This window comes from Pelodiscus sinensis, chromosome 5 (genome assembly GCF_049634645.1).
Source record: "Pelodiscus sinensis isolate JC-2024 chromosome 5, ASM4963464v1, whole genome shotgun sequence".
Taxonomy (NCBI): domain Eukaryota; kingdom Metazoa; phylum Chordata; order Testudines; family Trionychidae; genus Pelodiscus; species Pelodiscus sinensis.
The window spans coordinates 55655278-55682918 of NC_134715.1; the positions used below are offsets into that span (position 1 = coordinate 55655278).

General features: G+C 45.7%; 1 protein-coding gene across 5 annotated transcripts in view; it reads left to right on the forward strand.

Moving 5' to 3' along the window:
* Nucleotides 1-27641, forward strand: part of ARFIP1 (ARF interacting protein 1) — an 85412-nt gene that overhangs the window by 17123 nt on the left and 40648 nt on the right. For all 5 annotated transcript variants that reach the window (XM_075930062.1, XM_075930060.1, XM_075930059.1 and 2 more), the window contains one exon: nt 291-392. In XM_075930062.1, coding sequence (XP_075786177.1) covers nt 291-392 — 102 coding nt within the window. Of the gene's footprint in view, nt 1-290; nt 393-27641 lie in introns of those variants that run through there.

Genomic DNA, 27641 nt, shown 5'->3' on the forward strand with positions numbered 1-27641 from the left:
AAACACTGTGGTGTATGTCAGGTCCTACGTTTTCTGATATTTTCTTATGTCATAGAACTGTTAGATAATTTTTTGCAAGTTGTGCATCACATGGTGACTTTTTTTAGTGTAATTGAATTTAGATTTGGTGTATCAATGAAATGTTAGAATTAGATTCCCTTTTTGTACCAGCCACTGGCACGTAAAATCAATTGTTAATTTTTCTACCTTCCACTTTCATAATATGCCCGTTACTCTGGTATCTTGGCAAACACTAACCTGTTTGTTTGTTTGTTTTTTAAACACCGTAGGAGTTCGCAATGGCTCAAGAGTCTCCTAAAAATTCAGCAGCAGAAATTCCTGTGACCAGTAATGGAGAGTTTGAAGATTCGCGTGAACGGAATTTTAACAGGGTAAAAATATTTTCTTTTGTCTTTTTAATTACCTCTAAATCACTATCAGAAATCCAGTCAATGAAATTCTGAGATTATGGTAATATGTAGTAAGCAGGCCCTGACTGTGTTGATTCCCTAGAGTTTACAAAAAACTAGATTGGTTAATATTTCATCATGTCATAGGTGAACATATTGCTATTCTTGTAGTTGGGGAAAAAGATTAGACTGCAAATTGTTACATCAGTGTTGCTCAGTCCTCAGTGGTTCAGGACACAAACAAGCAAACAGCATTACCCAAAATACTCAAGAATACTCAAGGAGATGATAGAGGAGGTATCTGAGCCTTTAGCTATCATCTTTGAAAAGTCATGGAAGTCGGGAGAGAGTCCAGAAGACTGGAAAAGGGCAATTCTAGTGCCCATATATAAAAGGAAATAACAACCCAGGAAACTACAGACCAGTCATTTTAACTTGTGTGCCAGGGAAGATAATGGAGCAAGTTATTAAGGAATTCATCTGCAAACATCTGGAAGATAATAAGGTGATAGGTAACAACCAGCATGGGTTTGTAATGAACAAATCATGTCAAACCAACCTGATAGCTTTCTTTGATAGAATAAGTCTTATGGATAAGGGAGAAGTGGTGGACATGGTATATACCTAGACTTCAGTATAAAGCATTTGATATTGGCTTGCATGACTTTCTTATCAAGAAACTAGGGAAATACAACCTATATGGGGCTACTATAAGGTGGGTGCATAACTGGCTGGATAACAGTTCTCAAAGAATAGTTATTAATGGTTCACAGTCATGCTCCAAGGGCATAACAAGTGGGGTTCTGCAGGGATCAGTTTTGGGAGTGATTCTGTTGAATATCTTCATCGACGATTTAGATCAGGGGTCTCCAAACTTTTCTGCCCGAGGGCCGCATTAACTATCAAACAGCAGTTCGGGGGCCGACTACACACTTGAGGTCCAAATAAAAACCAATCAAAAAATGGATGTTGTTTTTAATTATTTATTTAATATTATTTTATTCAGTTATTATTTAATAACACATTGATACACTACACATGAACACCTGTATTAGTGTGAATGGTGAAATTGTTTCCTGGATGCCAAAATAGCAGACATTTCTGGCTTTAGAAATCACTGTTTGAAATTGGGGGTGGTTCAATATGTTCAGCCTAAGACACTCACACTTGAAGAGATGTGATCACTCTCCTATCATGCAGGGAATGAGGTGACAATTTGTAACATAGCCTCATGGAACAAGGGGCATGCATTTTAATGGGAAAAGCTGGTTTGAAAGCAGACACGTTATCACTGTGCCACAGCAACCAGACCGTCTCCTGCAATGGGCACCAGCTCCTCAGCCCCGCCCCCGGAGAAGTAGCCCCTTGCTCCTAGCCCCTGAGAAACCACCGTCGGGTTTCCTCCCCTCCGTCCAGCCTCCCGCGATCCTCTGCCGCCGGTTCTGATCCGGAGCCCGCCTTCGAGACCCCCCTTTTTCGCCCGCCCGGCCAAGCGGCACGCGGAGCCGTCCCTGACCTGGGCTACCTGCTGTCCCGTGCGCGCGCTGGGGCCTGCGAATCCGTTTCTCCCACTGACACCAATGCTCGGACTCAAGCGCCTCAGGGATAATCTCGCCGGCACGCGGAAGAAGGCGGGACCAGACAAAAAGGTCTCCACGGGCCGGATGAGAGGGCCTCGCGGGCCGCATGCGGCCCGCGGGCCGTAGTTTGGAGACCCCTGATTTAGATGATAGCATAGAGAGTATGTTTATTAAGTTTGTGGTTGATACCAAGCTGGGAGGGATTTGCAAGTGCTTTGGAGGATAGGGTCATAATTCAAAATGATCTGGACAAACTAGAGAAATGATCTGAGGTAAATAGAATAAAGTTTAATAAGGGCAAATGCGAAGTACTCCACTTAGGAAGGAACAATCAGTTCCACACATACAGAATGGGAAGTGACTGTCTAGGAAGGAGTACTGCAGAAAGGAATCTAGGGGTCCTAGTGGACCACAAGCTAAATATGAGTCAACAGTGTGACACTGTTGCAAAAAAAGCAAACATTATTCTGGGATGCATTAACAGGAGTGTTGTAAGCAAGACATGTAAATAATTATTCCACTCTACTCTGAACTGATTAGGCCTCAGTAGAAGTATTGTGTCCAGTTCTGGGCACCACATTTCAAGAAGGATATGGAGAAATTAGAGACGGTCTAGTGAAAAACAACAAAAATGATTAAAGGTCTAGAAAACATGAACAATGAGGGAAGACTGAAAGAATTGGGCTTGTTTAGCTTAGAAAAGAGAAGATTGAGATGGGACATGATAGCAGTTTTCACGTATCTAAAAGGGTTTTACAAGGAGGAGGGAGGAAAGTTGTTCTTGTTGGCCTATGATGATCGCACAAGAAGCAAGGGTCTTCAATTACAGCAAGGGAGGCTTAGATTGGTATGTAAAACCATCTGTCAGGATGGTTAAATACTGAAATAAATTGCTTAGGAGGTTGTAGAATCTCTATATCTGGATATATTTGAGCAAGTTGTATAGACGTGTCTCAGGGATGATCTAGATCGTGCTTGGTACTGCTGTGAGGGTAGGGGACTGGAGTTGATAATATCTCAAGGTCCCTTCGAGTTCTCAGATTCTATGAAAATAGCTTTGGTAGTGTGAATTCATTATTTTGTTTACTATAGTAATATATATTCATATTTCAACAGTAATGCAGGGGAAATACTTTGGTTTTAATATCTAATATATTTTAATATATTATTCTCACAGCAAAATTACTGGCTAAGTAATATTATTTTTACCAATTACAATGTGTTGATGACACCGTAAAAGCATCCTGATTGGTTAAGAACTTAGATTTGTGAATAATTAAGTCATATGGTGTTTTAATATACTCTAGTAAGAGTTGTAAGTTACACATTAAGGAGCCATTTGCAGCTTGTGAGGCTCAGTCTGAGTATTACTATGCTACATAAAGATGTCTAGAGGCTTGTATTCAGTGAAATGGGATTGAAAGACATTGTAGTAGTTTTTTAAATAGAAATATATGCTGAACATTTGAGCTTACTAAAGTTGGTTTGAATAGCCTTCTGGACAACTTGGTTGTCTTGTATCTTAGCTTAATATTGTAGGGTGAACATCTACCAATATGTTTAGCACTTTTAGTGACTAGTACTAGTAGTGACTTAATATAAGTACTTAAAATATATTTATTTCTGTGTGTAAGTTCACCCAAATTCTAACCATAGTTACTATTAAGGTCATGAGCTGAAAGTCTGCATTAGGTTTTTGCCCCCCCCCCCCACGTTTTTATTCATTATATTTTTAAAACATGTATTTTTAAAATGGATACTTAAGAAGCATCTGTGAACCAAGTTTTACTTGCTACAAAGGAGGTCACTTCAAAGGGTCTAGAAGAAATGGCACATTTAAAATTAGATGTAAATGCACTTCGGTTTCTGTACGCAGCTGCATCAAGTAATGTTGCAAAAGGCAGAGAAGTGTAATAGTTGAGTTAATTTAGGTAACTGCAGTTCTCATGCCACATATCTGTATGAGATATGCCTATAGTTATGTGGTACCAAATCAATAGTTTACATTCTTTAAGTTGAAATACAAAAATGGTGGTAATTATATTAAATGATAAAGAATTTGTGTGCATGGATTTGCAGTTTTCTTTCAACACTCACACTTTCCTTCCCCCAGCACTTGGTTGATACCTATTTGTTTGTTTCTTGACTGACCAGCAGAGGCTGCTGTGGTATAAGCCATAGAGATTTGGGCATTTTCATTTTCTGATTATGAAAACAATGGTTGGTTCCTGCCAGTGCTTTTTTTTGTTTAAAAAAAAAAAAAGTGTTTATACTAGGGTTGCCAGATATTGAGTGCCCAAAAAAAAAAAAAAAGAAGCCGGGAAAAATTTGTCGGGGGAGGGGGAAGCCCGGGGCCGAAATGCAATCGCGGCCCCTTTGATTGCCGCGTGTCCCAAGAGGGCTTCAATCCAGCACAGCACGAATGCTCCAAGGGCTGGCTGGGGGATGTGCCAGAGGAAAGCGGCGAGTGCTCCCCCAAAAAAGTGATGGTACGCCATATTGGTGCGTACTGTCACAAAAAAAGCACTGGTTCCTGCTATAAATTCTTGTTTTACTTTGTGTCTTAGAGTTAAGAGAGATCTTCTAGTAGAACATGGATTAGAATTAAACGCATATAACACTTAATTGGGGATTATTTTCTTTTAATTTAAAGAGAAAGTTACTGGGCAGGACCTAGAAATTAGTAGATCTCTTCTGGATCCCTGAGTGAGGAAGAAACTGATTGTTGTTGGCTGGAAAAATTATTTTCCGGGATAAACACAATCCGTACTTGTTGTCATGAGGTAGGTGTACTGACTGGTTGCCAAGTGGAATGGAACTTCTATGGGATGGAACATAGTATGGTGCCCCAATAATAAAAATGTAAAGCTACTGCTGCTCTTACTCCACTAATAAATATATTTTTCTAGTCACTATGGATTTGTGTCCTTTTGTGTTTCCATGGCTATGTTGTTGTTAATAGAGGTTATGAGGGAAAAGATACTTTAGTGATTTTAAATCTGTGCTGTCAAATAAGAACTTCAAGAGGGCCCACAGAGTTAGGATATGTATAATAAAAAGAAAATAAAGGTATCTTAAAGGTAATTGTGAATCAAGACAACTAAAACAGAACTTAAGTTCTTCACTGATGAACTTGGGCCTTGTGCAATAGGGAGAAGCAGTGGACTTCTATTTTGTTAAGGAATAAATTTAATTGGCTTTATAAGGAATTTCCTTGGTTGGTATTGTCAGGGCCAGCCTTAGGCTGATTCCCCCGAATGGGGCCCCGCGCCCTGAACTCGGAAGTGTGCCGGGCGCTATGGGTGGCGAGTTAATATTCAGAGTTGGGGGCCTTGCTCCAGCAATATTTGGAGTTGTGTTTCTCTTCTGGCTCTTCTTGGAGTGGGCCCTGGCCCCCATGTGTGTACTCCCATCCTGCCCCCAGAGCGTCCCCCTTGGCCATGGCCAGGCTCTGTTTTGTACGGCTTTCAGTGCAGCTCCCCCTCACTGGCTGCTGCCATGCCATGCATCGGTGGTGCATTGCGCCGCATGGTCTAGCTCCGGGTTCAGAGTCCAGGGCCCGAGCGCAGACTCTGGCCCCACAAAGTGGAAGGCAGAAGGTGGGGAAGGAGCATGTGTGGAGGGGGGGAGTGGCGGGAGAGAGATGGGCTTGTGCAGATGGGATGGGAGAGGAATGGGCTTCTGCGGAGGGGGAGGAGAGACAAATCCCAGGGGGCCAAGTACAGACAATGAGGAAAAGGGCAGGAGGGGAGGTGTCAGTGGGAGGGGGGACAGGATGAGGCTGGGAGAGGAGAGGGTAAGGGCATTGGGAGTTAGAGGGGGGTGGGGGAGGTCCTGGTAGAAGGCTTAAAAGAAGGGGTGGGCATGAGGAGGGTAGGGATGGAGGAAGGCATGTGTGAGGGCACAGGGGCAGGAGGGGAATGGGGCAGAGAGTGGTGAGTGGGTGGGCATCGGGAAAAGAGGGCAAAGGGACAGGGGCAGTGAGGGAAGGGGGAGGCACCAGGAGAGTGCAGGGCTAAGGGAAGGTGCAGATGCCAGGGGATTCTGGGGTGAAGCACAAGGGCAGACACCTGCAGGGGAGGGACCAGTACCAGAGGAGAGAGGCAGGGCAGGTGTGTAGAGGGAGGTGTTAGGAGAGGGGATGAAGAGGGGTAGCTCACATGATCAGAGTGGGGCTACTGGACGAGTGGGCACAGTGGGGAGAGAAGGGCTGGTGGAGGGGGTCAGGTCTCAGGAAGGCTGAGGGCAATGAGAAGGGCAGGAGTCAGGACATCAGAGGAGGGTGAGGAGTTGGGGGGTAGCAGGCACCACTGGAGCTGATGGAGCAAGGGGAGGAGACATGGTAGCAGAGAAAAGGTGAAGGTTTATAAAATATTTATTAATAACTTGGGTGCCACAGTGGCACATCCAAACAAGCCACATGAACTCAGTAAAGGTGCACAACACAAAATCCATTTTGCTCATGGAAGGAAATTCTTAGACTAAGTCTACACTGGCGGCTTCTTGCGCAAGAATATCTTGCACAAGGATTCTTGTGCAAGAACATGTCCACATTGCCATGTGCGAGCTGTGATTTTGCGCAAGAGCATCCATGGCAGCATGGATGCTCTCTTGAGCAAGAAAGCTCCAATGGTCATTTTAGCCATAGGGGTTTTTTGCACAAGAAATCCCTGCCGAGCATCCACACTGCCCTCTTGCGCAAGAGAGCTTACACCTGTTAGAAAAGAGCATAGCTCTTACGCAAGACACCCTCTCTTACCACGCCATAGTGTACAGTTCCTTGCACAAGAGCAGGCGGGCAGTGTGGCTGCTCTGTGGGTTCTTGCGCATCAATGGCTGCACTTGTGCAAGAAGCTGTGAGTGTAGACCTAGCCTTAGAGGAACACTTCCCCCAGCCTCTGCCCCTGAGTTAATGTCACACACATTGGGTTAATGCACTTGCAGGATAGTTGCATGAGGGGGGTTTGGTGGGGGCCAAACTAATACCTGTTGGTAGGAGGATGGTGGGGAAAGTCCTTCGAGAGGGGTGACACGACACCTTTTACTTCTGGTCCTGTATCCATCTTGCCCCGAATGTGTTGCTTCCAGAAGGGGTATGGCTAATGGGGGTCGGTGTGTGGTTAACAGCGGTCAGGGGTGTGGCTAATAGGGCACCACCAAAAATTATACAAATCTGCCATCCCTGCTGGCTCCAGAGGAGGACTGTGTCGGCCGCAGGAGGTGTGAGTTTAACGCAGGGTTTTCCTGTGCTGCGAGAGGGGGTGTGTGTGTTGGTGGGGGATTTTTTGTGCCTGCTTTTTTTTTTCCTCTCTCTCAACCAGAATTGCTGTGGATCCCCATCAAAATTGTTCGAATTGGGCCCCGCACTTCTTAAAGCCGGCCCTGGTATTGTGGCACCAGACCTAAACTAGTGATCTGGTAAATTATGTTAAAATACACTAAATGAAGGTTGTTAGACTAGAAAGTGATGTTTGGATTTTTTTTAAATTTGGAGAGTAATTGTGCTCTGAAAATTAGTAACTGCCAGATCTGCAAAGTCAACTTGAGCTCTTTTATGGTCATAGAGTTTTTATGCTAAAGATCTCTCAGTTAAAGAAAGGCTAACAATTTGTTGATGCCTAAGCTTGAATAGATTTCTAACATCCTCTGCTGTGTCCTTGACTCTATGGGACTAATAGGTAAATCGCAGACAGTTGCTTTAGTTAGTGAAGTAGGTACTTAAGCAGATGTGGCTCTGAATGCTCACAGAGCATAGTAATGTACCATTTTTACATAATTAGTTTTCAGGTTAAAACCACACTGAGTAAGAATTCTGATTTTATTTTGCTAGGTGGTACGTTAAACAAATGATTTATTCTTGTCTTCAAAAACACAAAATGCTTTCAATTAGCCAAGTGTTGCTACCTATTTTCCAAGCATGGTACATTATACCTATATTCAAAGGTATATATATACTGTTCAGTATACATCAACTGTTGCCCAAAGAAAATATGAGCAGTGTTAGGGATGTTGACTAATGTATAATACAAGCAAATAGACACAACATTGTTTTTATAATTTTTTTTAACCAAAATTGTTGCTTACTGCGTGCAGGCTGAAAATAGTAGTTTTAAAACTTGTCGCGCTTTAAACCTGTGCAAGTGTTCCAATTCTTGCAATTTATGCATGACTGTGCAAAGCTGAAGAAGATATTTATTTTCAACTTTAAAATCAGATTTAGAGTAAGAATGTTATTTGAGAACCTTCAAGGAAGTTTTATTAAATATTTTAAAAATACAATTTAATGCATTCTAGTGTACTGTGTTCAAAGGACCTCTGTTCTCTTCTAAATTCATAATGCAGGCAAAATAAGTGGCATTTTTGTATCACAGTGGCTGGCTAAATAACAGATTTCTAACTATAGAAAATTAGAAGTTACAATGGCTAATTTTTTTTTGTTAACAGGCAGCTCATACTACATTTAAAAAGCAATGTGCTGCTACCTCCTCTGTTCTCTCTTCCCCATGCAGAGATGGTGGGAAATAGGCTTTTGAGCTGGCTTCCCCCAGCACCAGCTCTTGCTCCCATCTCCTCTTACTGCCTCTGATACAGAGGCAGCAAGTGGGGGGAAGCAAGTAGTCAAGTAGTGACTTGACTATCTAATAAGCTTAGGCTTCTTGGGTAGTTGACTACTCAACTAGTTGCTTATATCCCGAATTCAGTTGAAAAACACGTGTGTGTGTGTGTGTGTGTGTGTGTGTATTTATATATATTTTTAAACTATGGGGTTGCCTGGTGTCCAATTTTCAACCGGAACACCCAGTTGAAAAGGGACCGTGGCGGCTCTAGTCCGCACCACTGACTGGACTATTAAAAGTCCATTTGGTGGCACGGGGTAGTGCATGCGGCTGAGTGTAGCACACAGGGCCCCACGGCCGTCCCTTTGCCTAGAAGCTGGGGGGACATGCTGTGTGTGGAACCTGCATCCCAACCCTCTGTTCCCCATCGTTGAGACCTCTTCTACTCCCAAACTCCTTATCCTTGGACCCACACCACCAGTTGGAGCCCTCCCCTCATTCCATACTCCAACCCCCTTCCTCAGCGTGGAGCCTGCTCCCACACACCCTGACCCTCTCGTATGACCCACCCTGGCCACACTGTGGAGCCCTCACCCCCAGCATAAAATCCATATTTCCTTCTACACCCCAAACTCCTGCCTCAGCTCAGAGCCCCCTCCCATACTTAGAACACCTCAGCCCTGGCCTGAAACCAACTCCTTCTGCAGCCCAGTAAAAATGAATGAATGAGCGAGAGTGGGGAAAATGAGCAGCAGAAAAGAGGGGGTGGAGTGAGAAGGGCAGGAGCCTTGCAGAGGGCAAGAATGTTTTGTTTTCTGTGACTAGGAAATTGATAGTTCCGTCCCCAGTCTTAACTTGAATCATATTTTCATTGACATTTTTGTAAACATAATACCTTTGCAAGATGTTTCAGTGTCTTCAGGAGAAATTTGTTCTGAGCTGAATGCACAGAGATTTAGCTGTGCAACTCTTGTTCAGTGCTAATGTTACTTACACAAACTCTTGCTCTGGGAATATATCACTTAGCAACAGAGTAACATTATAGACTCTGTTCTGCTCCTGAGCATAGAAGTGCAACTTTATTTGTTGCATAAATCTATTTCTGTGCATGCACAAGAAATGCAATGTCGGATAAACTTGTAAAATGGTGGTAAGATTATTTAGTTTGGGCACTGAAATGCATGTACAATACATGTCGGACCTCCCTGGTCTGGCACCCTTAGGACCTGACTGGTCCTGGATGAGGGATTTTTCTGGAGCAGGGGAGGTCATTTCTGGCCCCCCTGCTGCCACCCCCTCCACGTTGCTCCCATCCCAATGGGCTTCCTGGCTCCCTCCACAGCCTGGGTGAACCAGATGCTGGCTTCTCCCCCACGTCCCACAGCCCAGCCACGGACCATGGATGTTACCGGACCAGAGCATTCCGGTTTATGGAGGTGCAACCTTTACTTGCATACATCTTTATGCAGAATTATACTGTTAAATAAAACACCAAGCTACCAAAGGTACTTACTTTTTTAAGAAATCAACGTGTTAATACAGCAATATTTACTATTCATATCACCTCCAGTAAACAGTTGGCTCTGTATCAAAATCCAAAGTAGTAATTAAAGAGACAGATGAAATCACTGTTTCGTTAATTAAATACATTTATGAAAGGGCTGCTGTATTCTCACTTGTCCTCATGTGCACTACCAGGAATTATAAGTACAGTTATACTGAAAATCTAATTTGATTTGTTCAGCCACTATGACAGATATAAACTTTAGAGTGACACAACTGGGTTGTGGTCTTGATCTGTATTGGTTCTAAAGTTTGTTTATATAAGTTATAGTTATGGTTTGAGGCCAAACTATCTGAACATTACTGGAACTCAAAGACAGCAAGAATTAAAACATGCTCAAGCATACTGGTTTTATTAGTACATCTTTAACATTGATTATTAATAGCGGTGTTAAGGGGATATCTCATTGGCACAGTCCTTTCATTATTGTTTGCTAGAGGAAATCCAGCAAATTGCAACTTTTTAACTTATTGGTCCTGTAGTTAACAATCTTTGCAACATGAATAGTGTGGGAGAAGTTACATTTTGTCATTAAAATACTTGCTTTCCATTTTTTGAGGTAGTGGAGAGTACTTAACATAATCTGAAAGCATGCTATATGTTTAAATAACGTTATAAATTTGTCAAGCTTCCCAAGAGCCCAAATATTTGTTATCTTACAAATTTACTTTCATATGTTTGAAATTCTTTCTGAAAATACAAAACCTGATATGTTCATTCTGAAATTCCTTTTTTTGTTTTCCCCTGTCTCGCAGTACAGGCTTTTTTCCTTTGGTCTCTTTTTTCCTTCTCCCAGAGCACAAGCACTCTTCTAAGCATCTTTTTATACTGCTAGTAGCAAAGGATATCAGGTAGTGTAGGAAACTTGAGTTTCAGTGTGGCTCTTCAATACATGCCATCATCATCATAAAGGGTATCTTTAAGATCTGTTACTCACTGCACTTGCACTTGTAATACCTTGGGCTGTAATCCTGTCAGATCACATAAGCCATGCAAGGGCAGAGCACTGGATTGGATACTAATAAAAGAAAATGCCAGTGCTTTAGGAAGTGCTTATACCCTCTTAGTCAATATTGAACTAGTTTCAGAAAGGTAGTTGTATTAATCTGTTTCAGCAAAACCAAGGAGTCCAGTGTCACCTAAAAAACTATTATATTTATTGGGGCTACATGCATCTGACAAAGTGGACTGCAGACCACGAAATCTTATGCCCAAATTTGTTAGGTGCCACAGGACTCCTTGTTGTTAATGGTGAGCTAGTATTCAAGCCTGATGGTAGAGGATACTTGTGGTGCTCTATTTCAGATAAGTTGGAAATTAAAGCCCTGATCATATGTAGTCATATAATATTCCAATTCAACTTTAAGTTTAGGAATGTTATCTCTGGCCTGCCCAGAATCCAGTTTGGGCAACTGTGTTAAATTTTACTAAAATGTCTCAACTGGAGAAGCCACTTTTTGCTTCCTCTCATGAAAAACAAAACACAGCTTTTTTTTTTTTTTTTTTTTTTTTTTGTTCTGTGCCAGGTAGCTTATTTCATGCACTTTAAAAGAGGAAGAGTCTGGACTTCTTTGGTATTAGAAGTGCACTAGATAATATAGTTTGATCTCCTTGGTCTAGCACCTTGGGGACCTGATCAGTCTCGAACGAGAGTTTCCCGAATCAGGGGAGGTCAATACCAGTCTCTCTGCAGCTAGCCTCCTGGCTCTCCTTGGGGAGCCGTCAGTCTCCTGGCTCCCCTACTGCATCCCTGGTCCAGTTGCACTTCCAGGTGCATTTGGGCTCCTGGCGACCTGCCTCTTTTTGCTGCTGCTCTCCCAACCATCTCCCACTCCCAGTCACCGGGGCTCTTTGGTCTGGCAACATCCATGGTACTTTATTTCTATTAATTATTTCCCTATCTACTAAAAAAGAGTAAATGAACAGAAGTTCTGTGCATATTAAAGCAAACTGCATACTTAGCAGGGGTCCTTCCTCTGCATCAGGTTTATCCGTGCTGGACTGTAGGGATTGGCATAACTGTTTTGGAGTAAAAAAATGGACCCTGGTTAACTGCATCACTCGATCCTCTGGCTACCTGTCTCCCATACTCCTCTTACTCTAAGAATCATAGAACACTAGAACTAAAAGGGACCTCCAGAGGTCGAGTCCAGTCCCCTGCCCTCAAGGCACCTACTAGATCAGGGGTCAGCAACCTTTCAGAAGTGGTGTGCTGAGATTAAACTTCTATTTATGGGTCTGCATGCCGCTGATACTTTTTAAGCCAATAATAGTCTTTCCCCCACCTATCGCTGTGCAATCTGCTACCCCCCAGCCCAAGTGCGGGCTGGGATAAAATCCTGCTTCTCAAAGTAGCAGGTACCAGCAGTCTGTCCTGTTCTAACTACCAGCTAAAGCAAAAAGGATCTACACCTCCCTCACCTCACACCACAAACTACCTTCTTGCCTCCACCCTACCTCAATGCCAACACCTCCACCTTTTCCCCACCTACTCCATGCAGTTAGCCCCTTCTCCCTTTCTGTGAGAGGCTTGAGAGTGCTGAGTTTCTTCCTTTCTCTCCCACACACAAGGGATTCTCCAAACTCCCTGCCCCTCTTGACTTCCCTGCCCAATTACCCACTCCCTCACTTCTCCGCCACATAGCCACTTACTCTCTTGTTATCTTGGTCTTTATTACTTGCTCTGAGAAAGCGGTGAGGAGTCCTGTGGCACCTTATAGACTAACAGAAGTGTTGGAGCATAAGCTTTTGTGGGCAAAGACCCACTTCGTCAGATGCATGTGGTGGACATTTCCAGAGGCAGGTATAAATATGCAGGCCAGAATCAGGCTGGGGATGACGAGGTGGATCCAGTCAGGGAAGATGAGGCCCACTTCTAGTAGCTGATCTGGGAGGTGTGAATTCCAAGAGAGGAGAAGCTGCTTTTGTAGTTAGCTAGCCATTCACAGTCTTTGTTTAATCCTGAGTAGATTGTGTCAAATATTTAGCTATTGCTCAGCAAGACAATACCCCACCACCCCACCCATTAGCTGAGACCCCTGCCTGTGCTGGAGCTTTGAATTTCAGAGTGGAACTCAGAAAACAGCTGCACAGTCATGCAATTTAGAGGGAACCATGGTCCCCTGTCACTGGAACCCTCAGCCTGCCATCCCTCCCCACCATCGGCTTCTTCAGCCCCGCTGCTGGCTGGGTGAGCAGCTGCTGTGGCCCTGCTGCCATAACTGCTGCTCCAACCAGCACGGCAGCCGGCATGGCAGCATGCAGCCCTGAACCCACTGCTGGGGCACCAGTCCTGCTGCCGGCTGGCGTGCAGCTCTAATTGGGCTGCCAGCCTGCCCTGGCCCCAGCTGGGTTGCTGCAGCCCAGGCTCTGCTGCCACACCCCCAAACAGGCTTCCCCTGCGGAGCTTCTGTGACCAGGCTTCCATGTCTCTGTCCCCACTGCTGTGCCAGCACGCACATGTTGACTTCTTCCAGCATCTCCTCTCTGTTCACTCTAGCCTTTTCTGAAGTATCCGTGGGTTTCTTGGGGGGGGGGGGGTGGTAACGTCGCCTCCACCAGCAGTGGCATGCATCATTTTGTAAAAGCGGTATGTGTGCAGCTCTGCACAAGATGGACTGCAAGCCTCCATTACCTTCTAGTAGATTCTTTGGAGCTCTTTGGCTTTCATGCGGCATGGCTGCAGGTCCCTCATGGAGCCCTTCTTTCCCATGCCCTGAGTGATTTGCTTATACTCATCAACAGTTCTGTGGCTGGATGGTGCTATCACGGCACAGCTTCTTCTCCTTACACACCCAGGGGACTGACCATCTCCTATATACATGAGGCAGGAACATGTCTGCAGAATGGAGCTGATACGGTCCGCTGGGCAGTTGCTCTTCCTTCTGAGCAAACAGGAAATGGAATCTCAAAAATTCATGGGTCTTTAGATGGGAGAGGTCATATATCTATGTACCTGGCTGCCAGGCTGTGGCGTTCAAAATGATAACCAGAGTGGTCACAGTGGGATATCGTGGGATACTTCCTGAAGACCACTAACATTAATGTAAGTAACATAGTGTGTATGCTGGCATTGTGTCAACCTAAGTGCTATGTCTCTCGGAGAGGTGGAGTTATTGAGTTGGTATAGTGGCGATTTATATCAGAAGAAGTAACATTTTAATGTAGACAAGTAATTCTCAACCTGTTTACTTCTGTGGGCTGCATATGTGGTTCTCTGTTACGTGGGCTGCATCCACACAGTAGATATACTATCTATATGGCCCTGTAAATGTCTCATGGGACGAAGTTGTGTGGTGATTGGGCTGTAGGTTAAGAACTATGGGTATAAGTGCTTGTGAAGTTGGGGAGACACAAGTTGCCTAGTGTCAATCTAAGTTTACAGTTTGGATCTGGTCTTAAAAAGGGAAAATCAAATGCACAGGTATGCAGTGAGGAATAACTGTCTAGGCACTAGAACTGCAGAAAAGGATCTGGGGGACTATAGTGGATAATAAATCGAATATGTGACATGTTTCAGTTGTGAGAATATTAGCCTTTTCTACATGTATTAAGAGGTACATCAGTGTAAAACATGGGAATAAGGGATCTTTCGGGAAAGGGTTTATTTCCGAAAGATCTGCGTCTAGACTGGCGCTTTTTTCCGGCAAAGCTCCGAGCCGGAAAAAAGCGGTAGCCATGTTTATGCAAATGAAGCGGGGGGGATTTAAATCCCCGCTTCATTTGCAATTGCGATGTGTCTAATTTGCATCCCTTTTACGGAAAAGGGATGCAGTCTAGACACAGCCGTGGAGTATTGTGTCCAGTTCTGAGCAGCATGCTTTAGGAAAGATGTCAACAAATTGGAAAAAGTCCCATGGATAAAAGGTTTGGAAAATATGACTTGAGAGAATGTTACAAAAATTGGCATGCCTAATTTTACAAAAGATGACTGAAATAGGCTTTCATTGGAGGTTGTGGAAACTCCGGCATTAAGAATTGGTAAAACACCTGTCAGGCAAGGTCTAGGTTTACATGGGCTTCCTCAGCTCAGGGGAATGGACTAATGTAGGACTTGGAGGTCCATTCCAGCCCTACATTTTGAGAATAAGAAATGATAAAATGGAAAAGAAACAGCCCAGTCAATATCCGTAACAAAAGATGATTGGACTAAGTCATATTGTTCCAATCTTGTGAAATCATCTTGAAAATATGCCATCCATAGTATTAAAATCTAGTTGTCCCACCCTTATGTGGTGATGTGGAAGTTATTTTTTACTTAAAGTTACTGTTTGGACACACAGAGTAACATTTTGGCAGGTCTAATGTTCTAAAAGCTATCATAAGCATCTCCATATGGCCTGTAGGTTGTGATTATCTCCCAACTGGTCATATGGATAATTATAGAAATGCACAGCTGTGAAGGACCTTGAGATCATCAAAACCAGCCCCTTGCATGGAGGCAGAACTAAGTATACCTAGACCCCTGCTGATGGGTATTCCATAGCCTCCCTTGGAAACAATTTAATATTGCTTTAGCTGAGGGGCAATAACACTAATGTCAGTAATGGAACTATCATCCAAAATAAAAGCCTATAGCACAATATCACTGCTTCAGACGCATTCTTAATAAAGCTGTTCTTTTTGGTGAGCTGGCCAGCTGGGGCACTCCAGACATGCTCATTGGGTTCTCCAGCAGACTGCTGCCCTTAATGTGTCTACAGGAGCAGGCCTGGTATGCTCCCCCACTGGTCTGGGATTGCACCAGCCCTAAAGGACATGCTTTAAGGAGGGCTGAAACCCCCCAACCCTTGAGATTTGTATCAGAATGCTGCTTGTTGTTCTCCTTCCTATTAGGGAGCAAGAGGAAAGCATACAGCATACATGCATTTGTCTCCCTACTGCAGTGGTCCCCAACCTTTTGGGGCTGCCACGCGCCTGGGGGCGGAGCCGCACACGCGCTGCACATCTGGGATAGGGCCGCGCACGTGCTCCGCATCCGGGGGTGGGGCCACGCCTTCATCACGCCCCTGGGGCTGGCACCGCGCATGCGTCGCACCTCTGGGGCTGGCACCATGTATGCGCTGTGCGCACGTGGCCCAGGGCGGAGCTGCACATGCGCCGCGCACCCGGGGTCTGGGGTGCAAGAATGGCTTGGGCCAGCCTGGGTCACTTGGTGGGTGCACATAAATGTCCTGGCAAGCGCCATGGCACCCACGGGCACCGCGTTGGGAGCCACTGCTGGGTAGGGAGGGGAAGGGCCAAAGGAGTCAGTGACCCACACTGTGTGGTTTCCTCCTTTCCCTGACAGTGATGAAGGCAAACAGCACGCAGCATCCTGATATAAATCTTGGGGCGGGGGTGCACTTCATCCCCCTCCAGGCTTCCTTAAATTGCACCTTGGCCCCCAGCATTCCCCAGTACACCTACACCCCAACCCTCTGCACTGAGACCACCCCCTGCCCTGAGCCTCTCCTCACACTAAGGATGTTAGGTAATGGTTAATTGACTAGTTGATGGAATTTCCCTCAAGTAATTGATAGGCACTTCCGCATTCCTCCTTTGAAGTTCTCCCTCTTTCCCTCCTCCCCCTTTGCTGCCTCTATCTGATAGACAAGAAAGGAGGGGGAATCGATTAGTCGACTAGCTGACTAGTCCTTAACATCCCTATCCCCCTATCCTGATTCCTGCATCTCCCCCCACATCCCGTCCTGTGTTCTGAGCTCCCTCCAAGCCCCTGCCCTGACCCCTGCACCTCACTCCACACTTACTTTCTTACAGGTACTGTCCTGTCAACTTAATTTCTAATCAACAAATTGTCATCAAGTTCTGATTGTGGAATCTCTTTGCTACTTAAACTACAGTGAACCCTCGTTTATCGCGGTAGATAGGTTCCAAACCCGACCGCGATAGTTGAAAATCCGCGAAGTAGGGACATGTATATTTAACATGTATACAGCGAGCCCTCGCTACTTCGCGGTTCGACCATCGCGGATTCACGTATATACATAATGTAATGAAAAAAGTCCGCGAAGTCGTGAATCCGCGATGGTCGAACCGCGAAGTAGCGAGGGTTCACTGTATTAGCCAAAACCAAAAAACCCCACTAAACCATAGCTTGATATTTTCTCAAAGTCTAGCTTCACTTTTCAGTTCTGGCACTTGTAAAATTATGAATTTTGCTGAGAATGAAATATATAGAACATTGTGACTTCACAATGTCTTTCTTAGCCATGTTTGATTTTAACAAAACGTACAAATATATGTAGTATTGAATGAAGTATATTCTATTAATAAGTTTTTGTTTTATACTAAGAACTTTCATTCTTGTTCCAGTGTTTATCCACATAGGTTTATGCTCCCCATGCATGAGCCCAGAATCTTTTTAGCCAGCAGTGCGAACTGGGGCTGTGAATTTACTCTGCGTACTCTCACTTCCCACAACAAAGATAGAAAGGGTAGAACAGCTGCAGACACCACTCCATTCCTCCTCGCTGCCCATGATAACAAGTCACTGTAATTCTGTTTCTTCATAGTTTTTAGATCAGAATTATTGTTAGTGTAGTTTTTGGTATGCTCTATTTTAAGTCTATTGGTATAAAAATGAAACATTTTTTTGTTTGACTCTCACCCGAGTACTAAGGAGTAGGCCAATGACCCAGAACAGGTCTCCAGGTTTTAAAATTTGTCCTGCTTGTGAGACTGCTATGTTGGCCTAATCACTATCAAGTACGCCATTTGACCTTTTCCTAAGCGCACAAAGAGAACTCATGGAGCCCATTAACAAAATATTTGTATGTGTGGTCCTGGCTGCAAGAGTCGCCACTCTAAAACATGGGAGATTTTCTAGTCATGAAACACCTCATGCTGTTAAGCATTCCAAGCCCTCTAATCCCCCTCTTTGGGTTAGAAGGCAGGAAAGAACAAAGGTTCTTCCTGGAGTGATATCCCCATGCATGGTCCTCTGTTGGTGTCGGATTGTCCCGGCGCCACAGATCAGAAGTTTGCATAGCATAGCATAGCAGTAGCTGATTGGATCGTGCATGTGCGGTAGGCACCTCATGTTGTTTGCGCCTTTGCACCTCATGCACGCAGCCTGACCTTCCTCATTTCCTTTGCTACCCCCCTCGGTCACAAGATGGAGCTCAGCTTCTCTCCTCAGCATTTCTGATCAGAGTAGAAAAAATACTTCACTCATTACACGATTCATTTTATTAGTTCTTGTTGTTCAGATCATTTAAAAAAAAAAAAAAAACCAAATAACCAACTGACCAAACAAAAAATGGGAAGAAGGAACTAGGCTGTGGCCGCTTTGCTTCCCTTTGGATTGCTCTTCCCTTGTTTTGCTTAGTTAGCTTCATTTCCATAGGTTTTTTTCTTACTACTTGAAAGAAAGAAGAAATAAGAGGCGGCCAGATGACCATGGGAGGCACCATGCTGGGCTCTCCCAGTTTTAAAAACTGGGATACTTGTTGGTGCCCAATGCTGAAATCCAGTGGCCACTTCTCCTTTATCTGATGCCTGGGAGACTCTCACTTCCCTCTGAAATTGTGCTCATTGTAGTCTCACCATAAGAGTGCGGCAAGCAGGGAAATCCATCTCCAAATGTTGCTCTTCGATAAGGCGTTATGGCCCTCAAAGCCTCATGCCTCCTCAGCCCAACCTGAGCCCCCTAGGGCCCAGAAGAGGCAAGCTGGTTCCCCATTGGCAAAGCCAGCTGCCAAATGGGAGGTTTCTCCAGCTCGAGCCTTCCAGTAGTAAGTCTTCAACTGCCAGACTTAATGCATGAGACAGTGTGGGGACCTCTGGTACCAGCCAGTCCTGTACCTTTTCCGGTGCAGACTCTTAAGTCCCACCAGTCACACTCATTGACACTGTCATGATCAACCTTGTTGTTGACTAAGACACAGGAACCAGAGAAAGCATTGGTACCAGTGAAAGTACTGGCACTGGCTAATGCACAGGCGAAATCCTCCACACCAGTCAAGACTCCACCAAAGGTACAATGCCCGAAACCTGCAGAACCCATGCCACCTCCACCAGTACTGCACTCATTGGCACTGACTGACAAGACGGCAGCATTGATCGCTCTGCACTGAAGAGACCAGATCGCTATGCTTCAGTGCCTACTGCTGCAGAGCCTTTCTTTGCTATGGTTCCACATTCAGAGAGAGGTCACCAATGCTGCCTTCTTCAAGGGACTCCCTAGGCTTCCTGAAATCTCTGGTGCTGTCAGTGTGCAGTGATCTTGATGATTGCAAGAGTGTGTTCTCATCTCAGCACTCCTCTCTGATTCTCCCACTAGCTTGCAGAGACAGACCACATCACTCACCAACCTCCATGGGTTTGTGCAGTGGCCATATCCTCCACTGCAGTACCCGATGCAGTGGTTGCCATGGGACCCCTGGATGTATTTTCCCAGGTGTTCCACTGCTCCTTCTACTCCTGCTAAATAAAAGACCACCTCTTCCATCCTCACAGGCTCCTAGTGCCCCTCCTTCCAAGGACTTGGAAGAAGAGGAGAGCCAAAACCTCAATGACAATGAACCTCATCATGTTGACACCTCTCCAGCACACAAATCTTTCTCCTCGCCAGATGAAGCAGTCATCCCTACAGATCCATCCCATGCTGAAGATTTTAAACAGTTCCAGGAACTATTGAAACATGTAGCTATCAACCAGGAGGTACCTCTTCAGGAGCTACAGGAGAAGGAATATCATCCCCTATAGATCCTCCAGCTGACGCTGCACACTAAGATCACACTTCCCATTGATGAGGCCATAATGGAGGCCTTGGATGAGATCTGGCAGACCCTGGCTTCCACCCCCGCCCACTACTCTACCCACTGCCCCAGCCAACAAGAAGGCTCACAAAGTGCTTTGTCCCAGCCACAGATGTGGACTTTCTGTTCTCCCATCCTCAGCCAAACTCCCTTGTGGTGACGGCCATCCACCATTAATCAAAGCTGCCACAGTTCAAAGCCATGGCTTAGGATAAAGACCATAAATCACTGGACCTATTTGGCTGCAAGATGTATTCATCAGCCATGTGTGGACAAGTAACAGGGTGCGATGACCCACCGGCCGGTCGGGCGGGGGGGCTCCGCGAACCCTTTCGTCCATCGGCTTGGCCCCGGGGTGGGATTCCCGGTCCTGGGGCCAGTAGGTTGGGTGCAATCACCCCCTCTCTGCCGAGTCAGGGGGATTCAGCGAACCCGCTGTCTGTCCTGCTTCCCTGGCCAGTGGGTCCAGGACCCAGAGTTAGTCTTAGACCCCTCCTCGGGGCTAGTCTCTCCGACCCTGCCTGCCTGGCTTGCTAGCAACAACGCGCCTCACCATATAGCAGGGCATGTGGCTGTGTGTAGGGAGGGGGGAGGGGGACCCGGGCCCGCCCTCTCCACCGGGTCCTAGCCCGGGGCCCTAAGTGCGGGGGCTTGCCATCGCCCCTGCCCTCCTCCCTAAACACGTCCGTCCACGGGCGCCACCAAGGCCCAGCCCCGGGCTGCTTCCTCCCCTCTAAGAGCCCCCTGGACCCGCCCTCTAGTGCCCCTGCGCCTACCGTGGTTCTGCCGGTTGGTGTCTGGGGGACCTTTTGGGTGTCCGTCACTCCTGTTGTGTTCCACAGGGGCTCTCCTGGGCTGCTTGGAGTCTGGGACGCGCCGTCCACCTCCGGCGAGGGGCCGCTCTGCAGCGGGGGCTCCCCGTCCGTCGGCCGTGGGGGTCGCTCCTGGTGGCCTCTTGGCCCGGTCCGCCATCCGCTGGCTGTGGCGGCTGCCCCCATCCACGCTGGCAGTGACCCATTTTTAAATGGCCCGCCAGCCAAGACGTTGCCCGGAGGGCCCGCCCTTCCGGTGACGTGGGGCTCTTCCCTGCCGTGTCCGGGCAGTCACTCTCCGCCCCCCTCGGCGGTAGGGCGAGGGCGGTGTTTCCCCAGAGGTGTTTCCCCGGAGGCAGATTCCGGCCTCGCTGCGCTGCCATGTTGGCGCCTTGCCGCTGGGGCGCTTCCCCCGCAGCTCCACTTGCTCCCCGCCTCCCCCCATTGTCCGGAGTGCAGGCCGAGGATGGCCCATCACACCATATTTTAACGCTACATCGCCAAGTATTCGGCCTTGTTGGCGAGCCATGTCTTTGACAATTATTCAAAGCTTATGGAACATCTTTTGGACCACAAGCATCTTATAATAAAGTTCGTAATCCAGAAGGGCCACGCTATCACCCACACGGCTCTTCAGTCTGCCTTGCACATCGCACTGCTGCTCATGCTATGGTGATCTCCATAGTGATACACAGGGCTTCTTGGGTCCAGGCTTCTGGTAGCCCAAGAGAGATCCAGGGCAAGGTCGAAGACCTGCCCTTCAATCAAGACAGAACCCTTCGCTGCCAGGACAGGTAAGGTACTGTATAGCAGCAAAGACTTGCGCACAACCCTGCACACACTGGGCATGTATACACCTCCATACTGTTGCAGATGACATACAGCATGCCATTGACAAAGGGAGGCCCCTCCAGGTCGAGCACAGAAGAGGCACTCCCTCCAGAGCCACTTCTCAGCTCTCCACTTGTCTAAGCATCAGTTTTGGGGACTTGGTTGAGGATTTGCCTGACCTCTCCTCTGTTCTAGTACCACAACAGTATATCAACCTTTTTTTCCCCACCATTTGCGCCCCTTTTACCACCAATGGGCATTTATTACAACAGGCTGGTGAATATTGGAGATCATCTGATTGGGATATGTTATCCCCCTTATCTTATTCCCCCCCAAACTTCCCACCTACTCTAATAAGCAACTTCTACAACAAGAGGTCAACTACTTATTACACATGGAAGCCATCAAGAGGGCCCCTGACCTATACTGGAGCAGGAGATTTTACTCCAATTGCTTCTTTACCCAGAAAAGAACAGGGGATTGGAGACCTAGCCTCGCTCTCTGCAGATTAAACATATTCCTGCATAAACAGCATTTCAAAATAATCTTGAAGTGATTATCCTGGCACTGGGCAAAGGGGACTGGTTTGCAGCCCTTGAACTTCAAGACTCATATTTTCACGTCATCATTCATTCCGCTCAGACAATTTCTCTGATTTACCATAAGATTAGACCATTTCCAATACAGTATTGTGTCCTTTGGTCTGTCCTCTGCTCCCAGGGTTTTTTCGAAGACCATTGCGGTGATGATGGCTTATCTCCACAGATGGGAGTTATTTTCCCTTACTTGGACAGCTGCCCTATAAAGCGTCCATCACGCGCAGAGACAGTCTCTGCAAGTCACTAGGCAACTTTTTGAGGCTTTAGGACTCTTAATAAATGAACAGAAGGCCACACTCGAACCAGCCCAGTCTCTGGAGTTCATAGGCGCTTATCTGGAGACTCTTAACAGCTCGCACCTACCTACCACATCACTGCTTCTAGGCCATGCAGGACCTGATTGTCATAGTGTTGGTGAGTCCTAGCATGGCAGTTCTCACCCACTTGCAGTTTATTGGGCACATGATGGCAGCTACCTACGTAGTTCAGCATGCTCACCTCCACTTCCATTGCCTCCAACATTCGCTGTCCTTGGTCTACTTCCCCTTCAAGTATCAGTTATACAAAATGGTCTCTGTTCTACATGTTGTCGCTTCTCTATGCTGGTGGATGATCTCCAAAAACCTTCTTGTGGGGTCTCCTTTCACTAATGGCAACCTTCTGTCCAGTTTACAACCAATGCCTCCCTCTTGGGATGGGGCACCCACTTGTGATGCTACTTAACTCAGTGCAGGTGGTCCCCACAGGAGTCCAGACTGCATATCAACCTGCTGGAACTCATGGCAATGTGGAACACCTGCATTCATTTTGCTTCCTGTAACTGCAACCACAGAGTCTCCATTGTGACTGACAACATGACCACTAGGGTTTATATAAATCAACAGGATGGGACTCGGTCCTGATTGTTATGCATAGATGTGATTTGGCTATGGAATTGGTATATCCGCCTCTGTCACACTCACAGCTTCATGTCATCTGGGTGTGAACAACACTACTGTGGACACCCTCAGTCAACAGTTCTTCATGAACAAGTGGGAGCTTAATCTCCACATCCTTGCTTCCATCTTCCAATGGTGGGGATATCCCTAGTAGACCTCTTAGCGTCCCACTGCAATAGCAAGTGCCGATAGTACTGTTCCTGAGTTGGTATAGGTCTGAGGTCTCCGGCGATGCATTCCTCATGACATGGAGCGTTCTGTTCCACTATGCTTTTCCTCCAGTTCCTCTCATCTTGAGGATTCTGCACAAGATCAGAGTGGATGGGTGTCAAGTTATTCTTATAGCCCCTTCAAGCTCCAGACAGACCTATACCTCCACCGAATGTCTCTTCTACCTCCATACCTTCTCCAAGACTGTTACGACCTGCTCTCCCAGAACCAGAATGCGATCATACACACTCAGCCATGGTCTCTTTATCTAAATGTGTGGCTCCTGTCTGGTTCCAGGACTGTGAAGCACTCTGCTCTGATCAGGTAAAGGGAGTCCTTCTACAGAGCAGAAGTGATATCACTAATGCCACTTGCCTCTCTAAGTAGAGGTGTTGCTCTGACTGGTGTGCCCGGAGGCAAATTGAATTTACCTTACTCCAATTATGGCCTTCCATATGCCAGTGAATGGATTTTCTGTCTTCGCACACCCTGTTACCAGGGGGTTCCTTAACTTAAACCTCCCATACAGGCAATCACCGCCTGTATGGGACTTGGACTTAGTTTTGGACTCTCTCACTCAACCTCCCTTTGAGTCCTTGGCGACCTGTTCCCTCCATCTTACTCTTGATGAAGGTAGTATTCTTAGTTTTGATTATCTCTGTTCTCAGTGTTAGTGAGATTGGGGTCCTTATGGTAGACCCAGCTTACACAGTTTTTACGAAGAACTACGTTACTCTACGGCCTCACCCCACTTTTCTGCTGAAGGTATGCCCATAAATTTGTTGAGATGGAATAATCGTGCTACCAGCTTTCTACCCAAAACCTCATGCCTTCCACCAGGAAGCAATCCTGCACACTCTGGATGTTTGGATGGCCCTTGCCTTTTTCATTGTTAGGACATGGACATCTGTAAATTGCAGCATCTCTTAGTTTCCATTGCAGACCATTCCAAAGGCATGTCCATCTCAGTCCAGTGTGTTTCCAAGCTGATATCTTCTTGTGCTACTCATTGCTACTCCCTACACAACAAGACTGTCTCACTCAAGGACATTTGTGGGGCGGCCACCTGGTCGTCTGAGCACACCTTTGTGAGACACTGTGCCATCATTCCGCAAGCATCAGCTGGCTTTTCAGTAGCCACAGCGGTCCTTTCTTCTGCCACCTATCTATTTGATCACTGCTTTGTAGTCCCCAACAGTGGAGCACCCATGGGGACATACCTTTCGAAGAACTGTTGTTACTGCACAAAGTGAGTAACTTCTCTTTTGCATATGGGACTCCAGACTGACTGCAGTCTCTGATACTAACCAAGAAGCAGCAAGAGTTCTCATGCTAACTTGTCGAAACAGGTTTTTTTGAGACTGCATTGCAACAAGTGAATCTTCAAAGCCTGGGGGATCATGTTCCTTAGTGACCCATGTTGCTTTCTCAGTGCTGGTGGTGTCGATATTCTATATTTTGGAGTATACTGTCTGATGATTTATCATGGGTCTCCACATTGGCACTATTGATTACTGTACAGAACCAGTATGGGGGGAGAAAATCTGACTTTTCTAACCAACTCAAGCTGATTAATTATTCCAAAAATCATGTTCTTCATTAATTAAGCATTTATTACTTTCAGTTTAATATGAAGAAAATGCCAGTATTTACTTTTCAGCAATTATCAGTAGTTTCAGTTGTACAGAAAGCTCTTGCCTTAATTATTTTTGGTTTCCGTGCAGAGAGTAGTTTCCTCATTTGGACTAGTTCAAGCAAATTTGAAAAGCAAATTGGGAGTTGAAAAAAGCAGGGCTGCTTGTTTTCTTCTTCCAATCGATAAATAATAATCAGGTGGAAGAGGATGAGCTCTAGTCATTCTAAAAACTTGAAAGGATGTGGGGTCAGATTTACAATATTCTTAGGCACCTAATGATGCCTGATGGGACTTTTAAGAGTACCTAAGGTTAGGCACTCCCAGCAATCCCACTAGGTACCTTTTGTATTTTTTAGATCCTTATAACTTGGAAAATCCTATCTGAATAGGTAGGTAGCACCTTCAGTAAGTGCTAAAGCTGTGCAGCAGTACCGGTGAAGCGCTAGAGAGAAATGCAGCAGATTCCAAAATACTGTTTTGGGGTCACTTGTCAGGATTGAACCACTCGATAATATTTGGTTCTTCCATAAGTGCTGGAGACTGGACTACATGACCCAGACCTAAGAGTCTGTGAAACTGAAGGTCCACTGCATGAAGTTGGTAGTAGTTCTTTTGTAGTCCAATGATCTGTCCCAGGAGTAACAAAAAACTCGAAACAAAGCATAACAACTTTCTTTTAAAATTAGGTTATTTCCTTACCATTGCCCTAATTGTACCAAGTAATAAGCTTTTGACAGAATGCATATCAATGCTACTTATTTTGCTCCTGCACCCTTCATAAATGCATCTCATATAGCCTGCATATCATTTCTCTACTGTTGTAAATAGGAATGTACATACTATGCCTCTCATTTTTTCCAGTTTTTCTCCATGTTATCTCAATTTTTTCTATATTAATTGTCAGTGATAAATCTGTTCATCAAGACCATTATGGGTTGTTGGCAGCCTTCCTGTTTAGGAGTGAGTGCAATAAATCATAATTAGCTGCTTGAGATTATATGCCAAAAACCAAACCCATGTTTTTGTGCAAGAACTCGTATGTCCAGTATAAACACCTCTTCAGTTTATTTAAACGACACAAAAAAAACCAACACCCTCCAGTAAGAGATGACTGATTTTTAAATCACCAATTTTAATCATGATTTAATTTGGCAAGCATGAACACTGATATAATTGATTTTATTCTTCTGTTAATACTAATACATTTTAGTTATTTTTCTTTATAAAAGTTGATTGCCATTCATTAGTATTGCCATTAAGACATGTTGATTTACAATCAAATACTGCAGAGCTACTCAACATACGGCCTGCGGCCCATTTGCTTCCAGCCTGTGGTGCGGTTTGGGTTTACACGGGGGTTCAACACGCAGCCCACAGGTGGGATCCTTTGAACATGGCCTCCACTGGGAATACACTCCACAACGGCAAGGCATCTCCCAGGCAGGGTGAGCACTAAAAAATGTAAGTGGACAGGATGGCTGGAACAGATGGGTTCAGGGTGTTGGAATTTCTATCCCCCAGGGAAGAGGTGCTGGGAGCACCAGAGCATTGTGAAAAGTACTGGCTGCTTAGTCTTGTGGGCAGAGCCTGAGAGGTGCCGACTAGCTTACACTGGCCACGTTTGGGTCCAGTGGCGTGTCCGGGCAGCCCTGCCTCTATCTCGCATGGAAAGATGGACTCCCTCATGGGGATGTCAGCCCTGCTGGGAATCCAGGACGAAGCTCCTGGGCACCTGTCCTTTTTTGCTTCTAGTATCCAGCCTGACTCACTCTGCTCCCCGCCTGCTGTAGGTGGGAACACTCATATAACGGTCTTCTGTTGACATGCATTTTAGTAGTTAAATTCCTGGACTGGCATTGCTTGTTTAAAATGCTGTCTTATGGGTGGAAATATAACTGACTTAATGGGGCCTGCGTATTGTGTAGTCTTGCCTTAATCTTTGTATTCATGCCCATCAGCATCAAAGAAGTTATTTACCTATATTTGCATGTATATTTGCATGGATGTACAACCACACTTAAGTTGCGGCCCTCAGCATGTGCTGTGAGTATCATTGTGAGCCCCGAGGCTTCCAAAGTTGAGTAGCCCTGAAATACTGTATAGCCTTTACACTGAATATATGTCTGTATACTAAGTTTATTTCAGTATACTGTATTACATTCACAGGAAGTAATTGCAGCTCTAGTAGGCACCCTAGTTAATTAGGGACCCAAAGCAGTGGTTTGGCTTCCACATCTTTGTGTGTAGAATGGGGCAGATGGTGTGGCGAGGGCTGGAGTTGAGAGCCTTTAGAAATTCAGCTTAAAATACAAAGGCTTATAGTAGGAGCCTAGTGTCCATATGTAGGCTATATCTACAGAATTTGTTGTTCAGCAGTAAGAGACAAATTACCCTGACCTAAGTGCTGATGTAGCCTAGCTTCTCACATCAACATAGCTTTTGCCACTAGCAGAAGTGTTTTTATTGTGCCCATGGGAGAACTTTCCATTGATATAAAACATCTTCACCAGACATGCTGCAGTGATGCAGCTGAATTGATGCATCTGTGCCTCTGCAACACTGTATGTGTAAACATGCCCTAAGAAGCAGTCTATGATGAAGATGCTACAGTAAAACTGCAATTGTCTGGCATCCAGTGGTCTGGCACTCTCAATAGTCCAGCACCAACTGGAACCCAGAAGTGCTCCAGCCAGCCGGACAATTGGAGCTGCTCCACGCCGCTTCCTCAAGTCCGCTGCTGCTG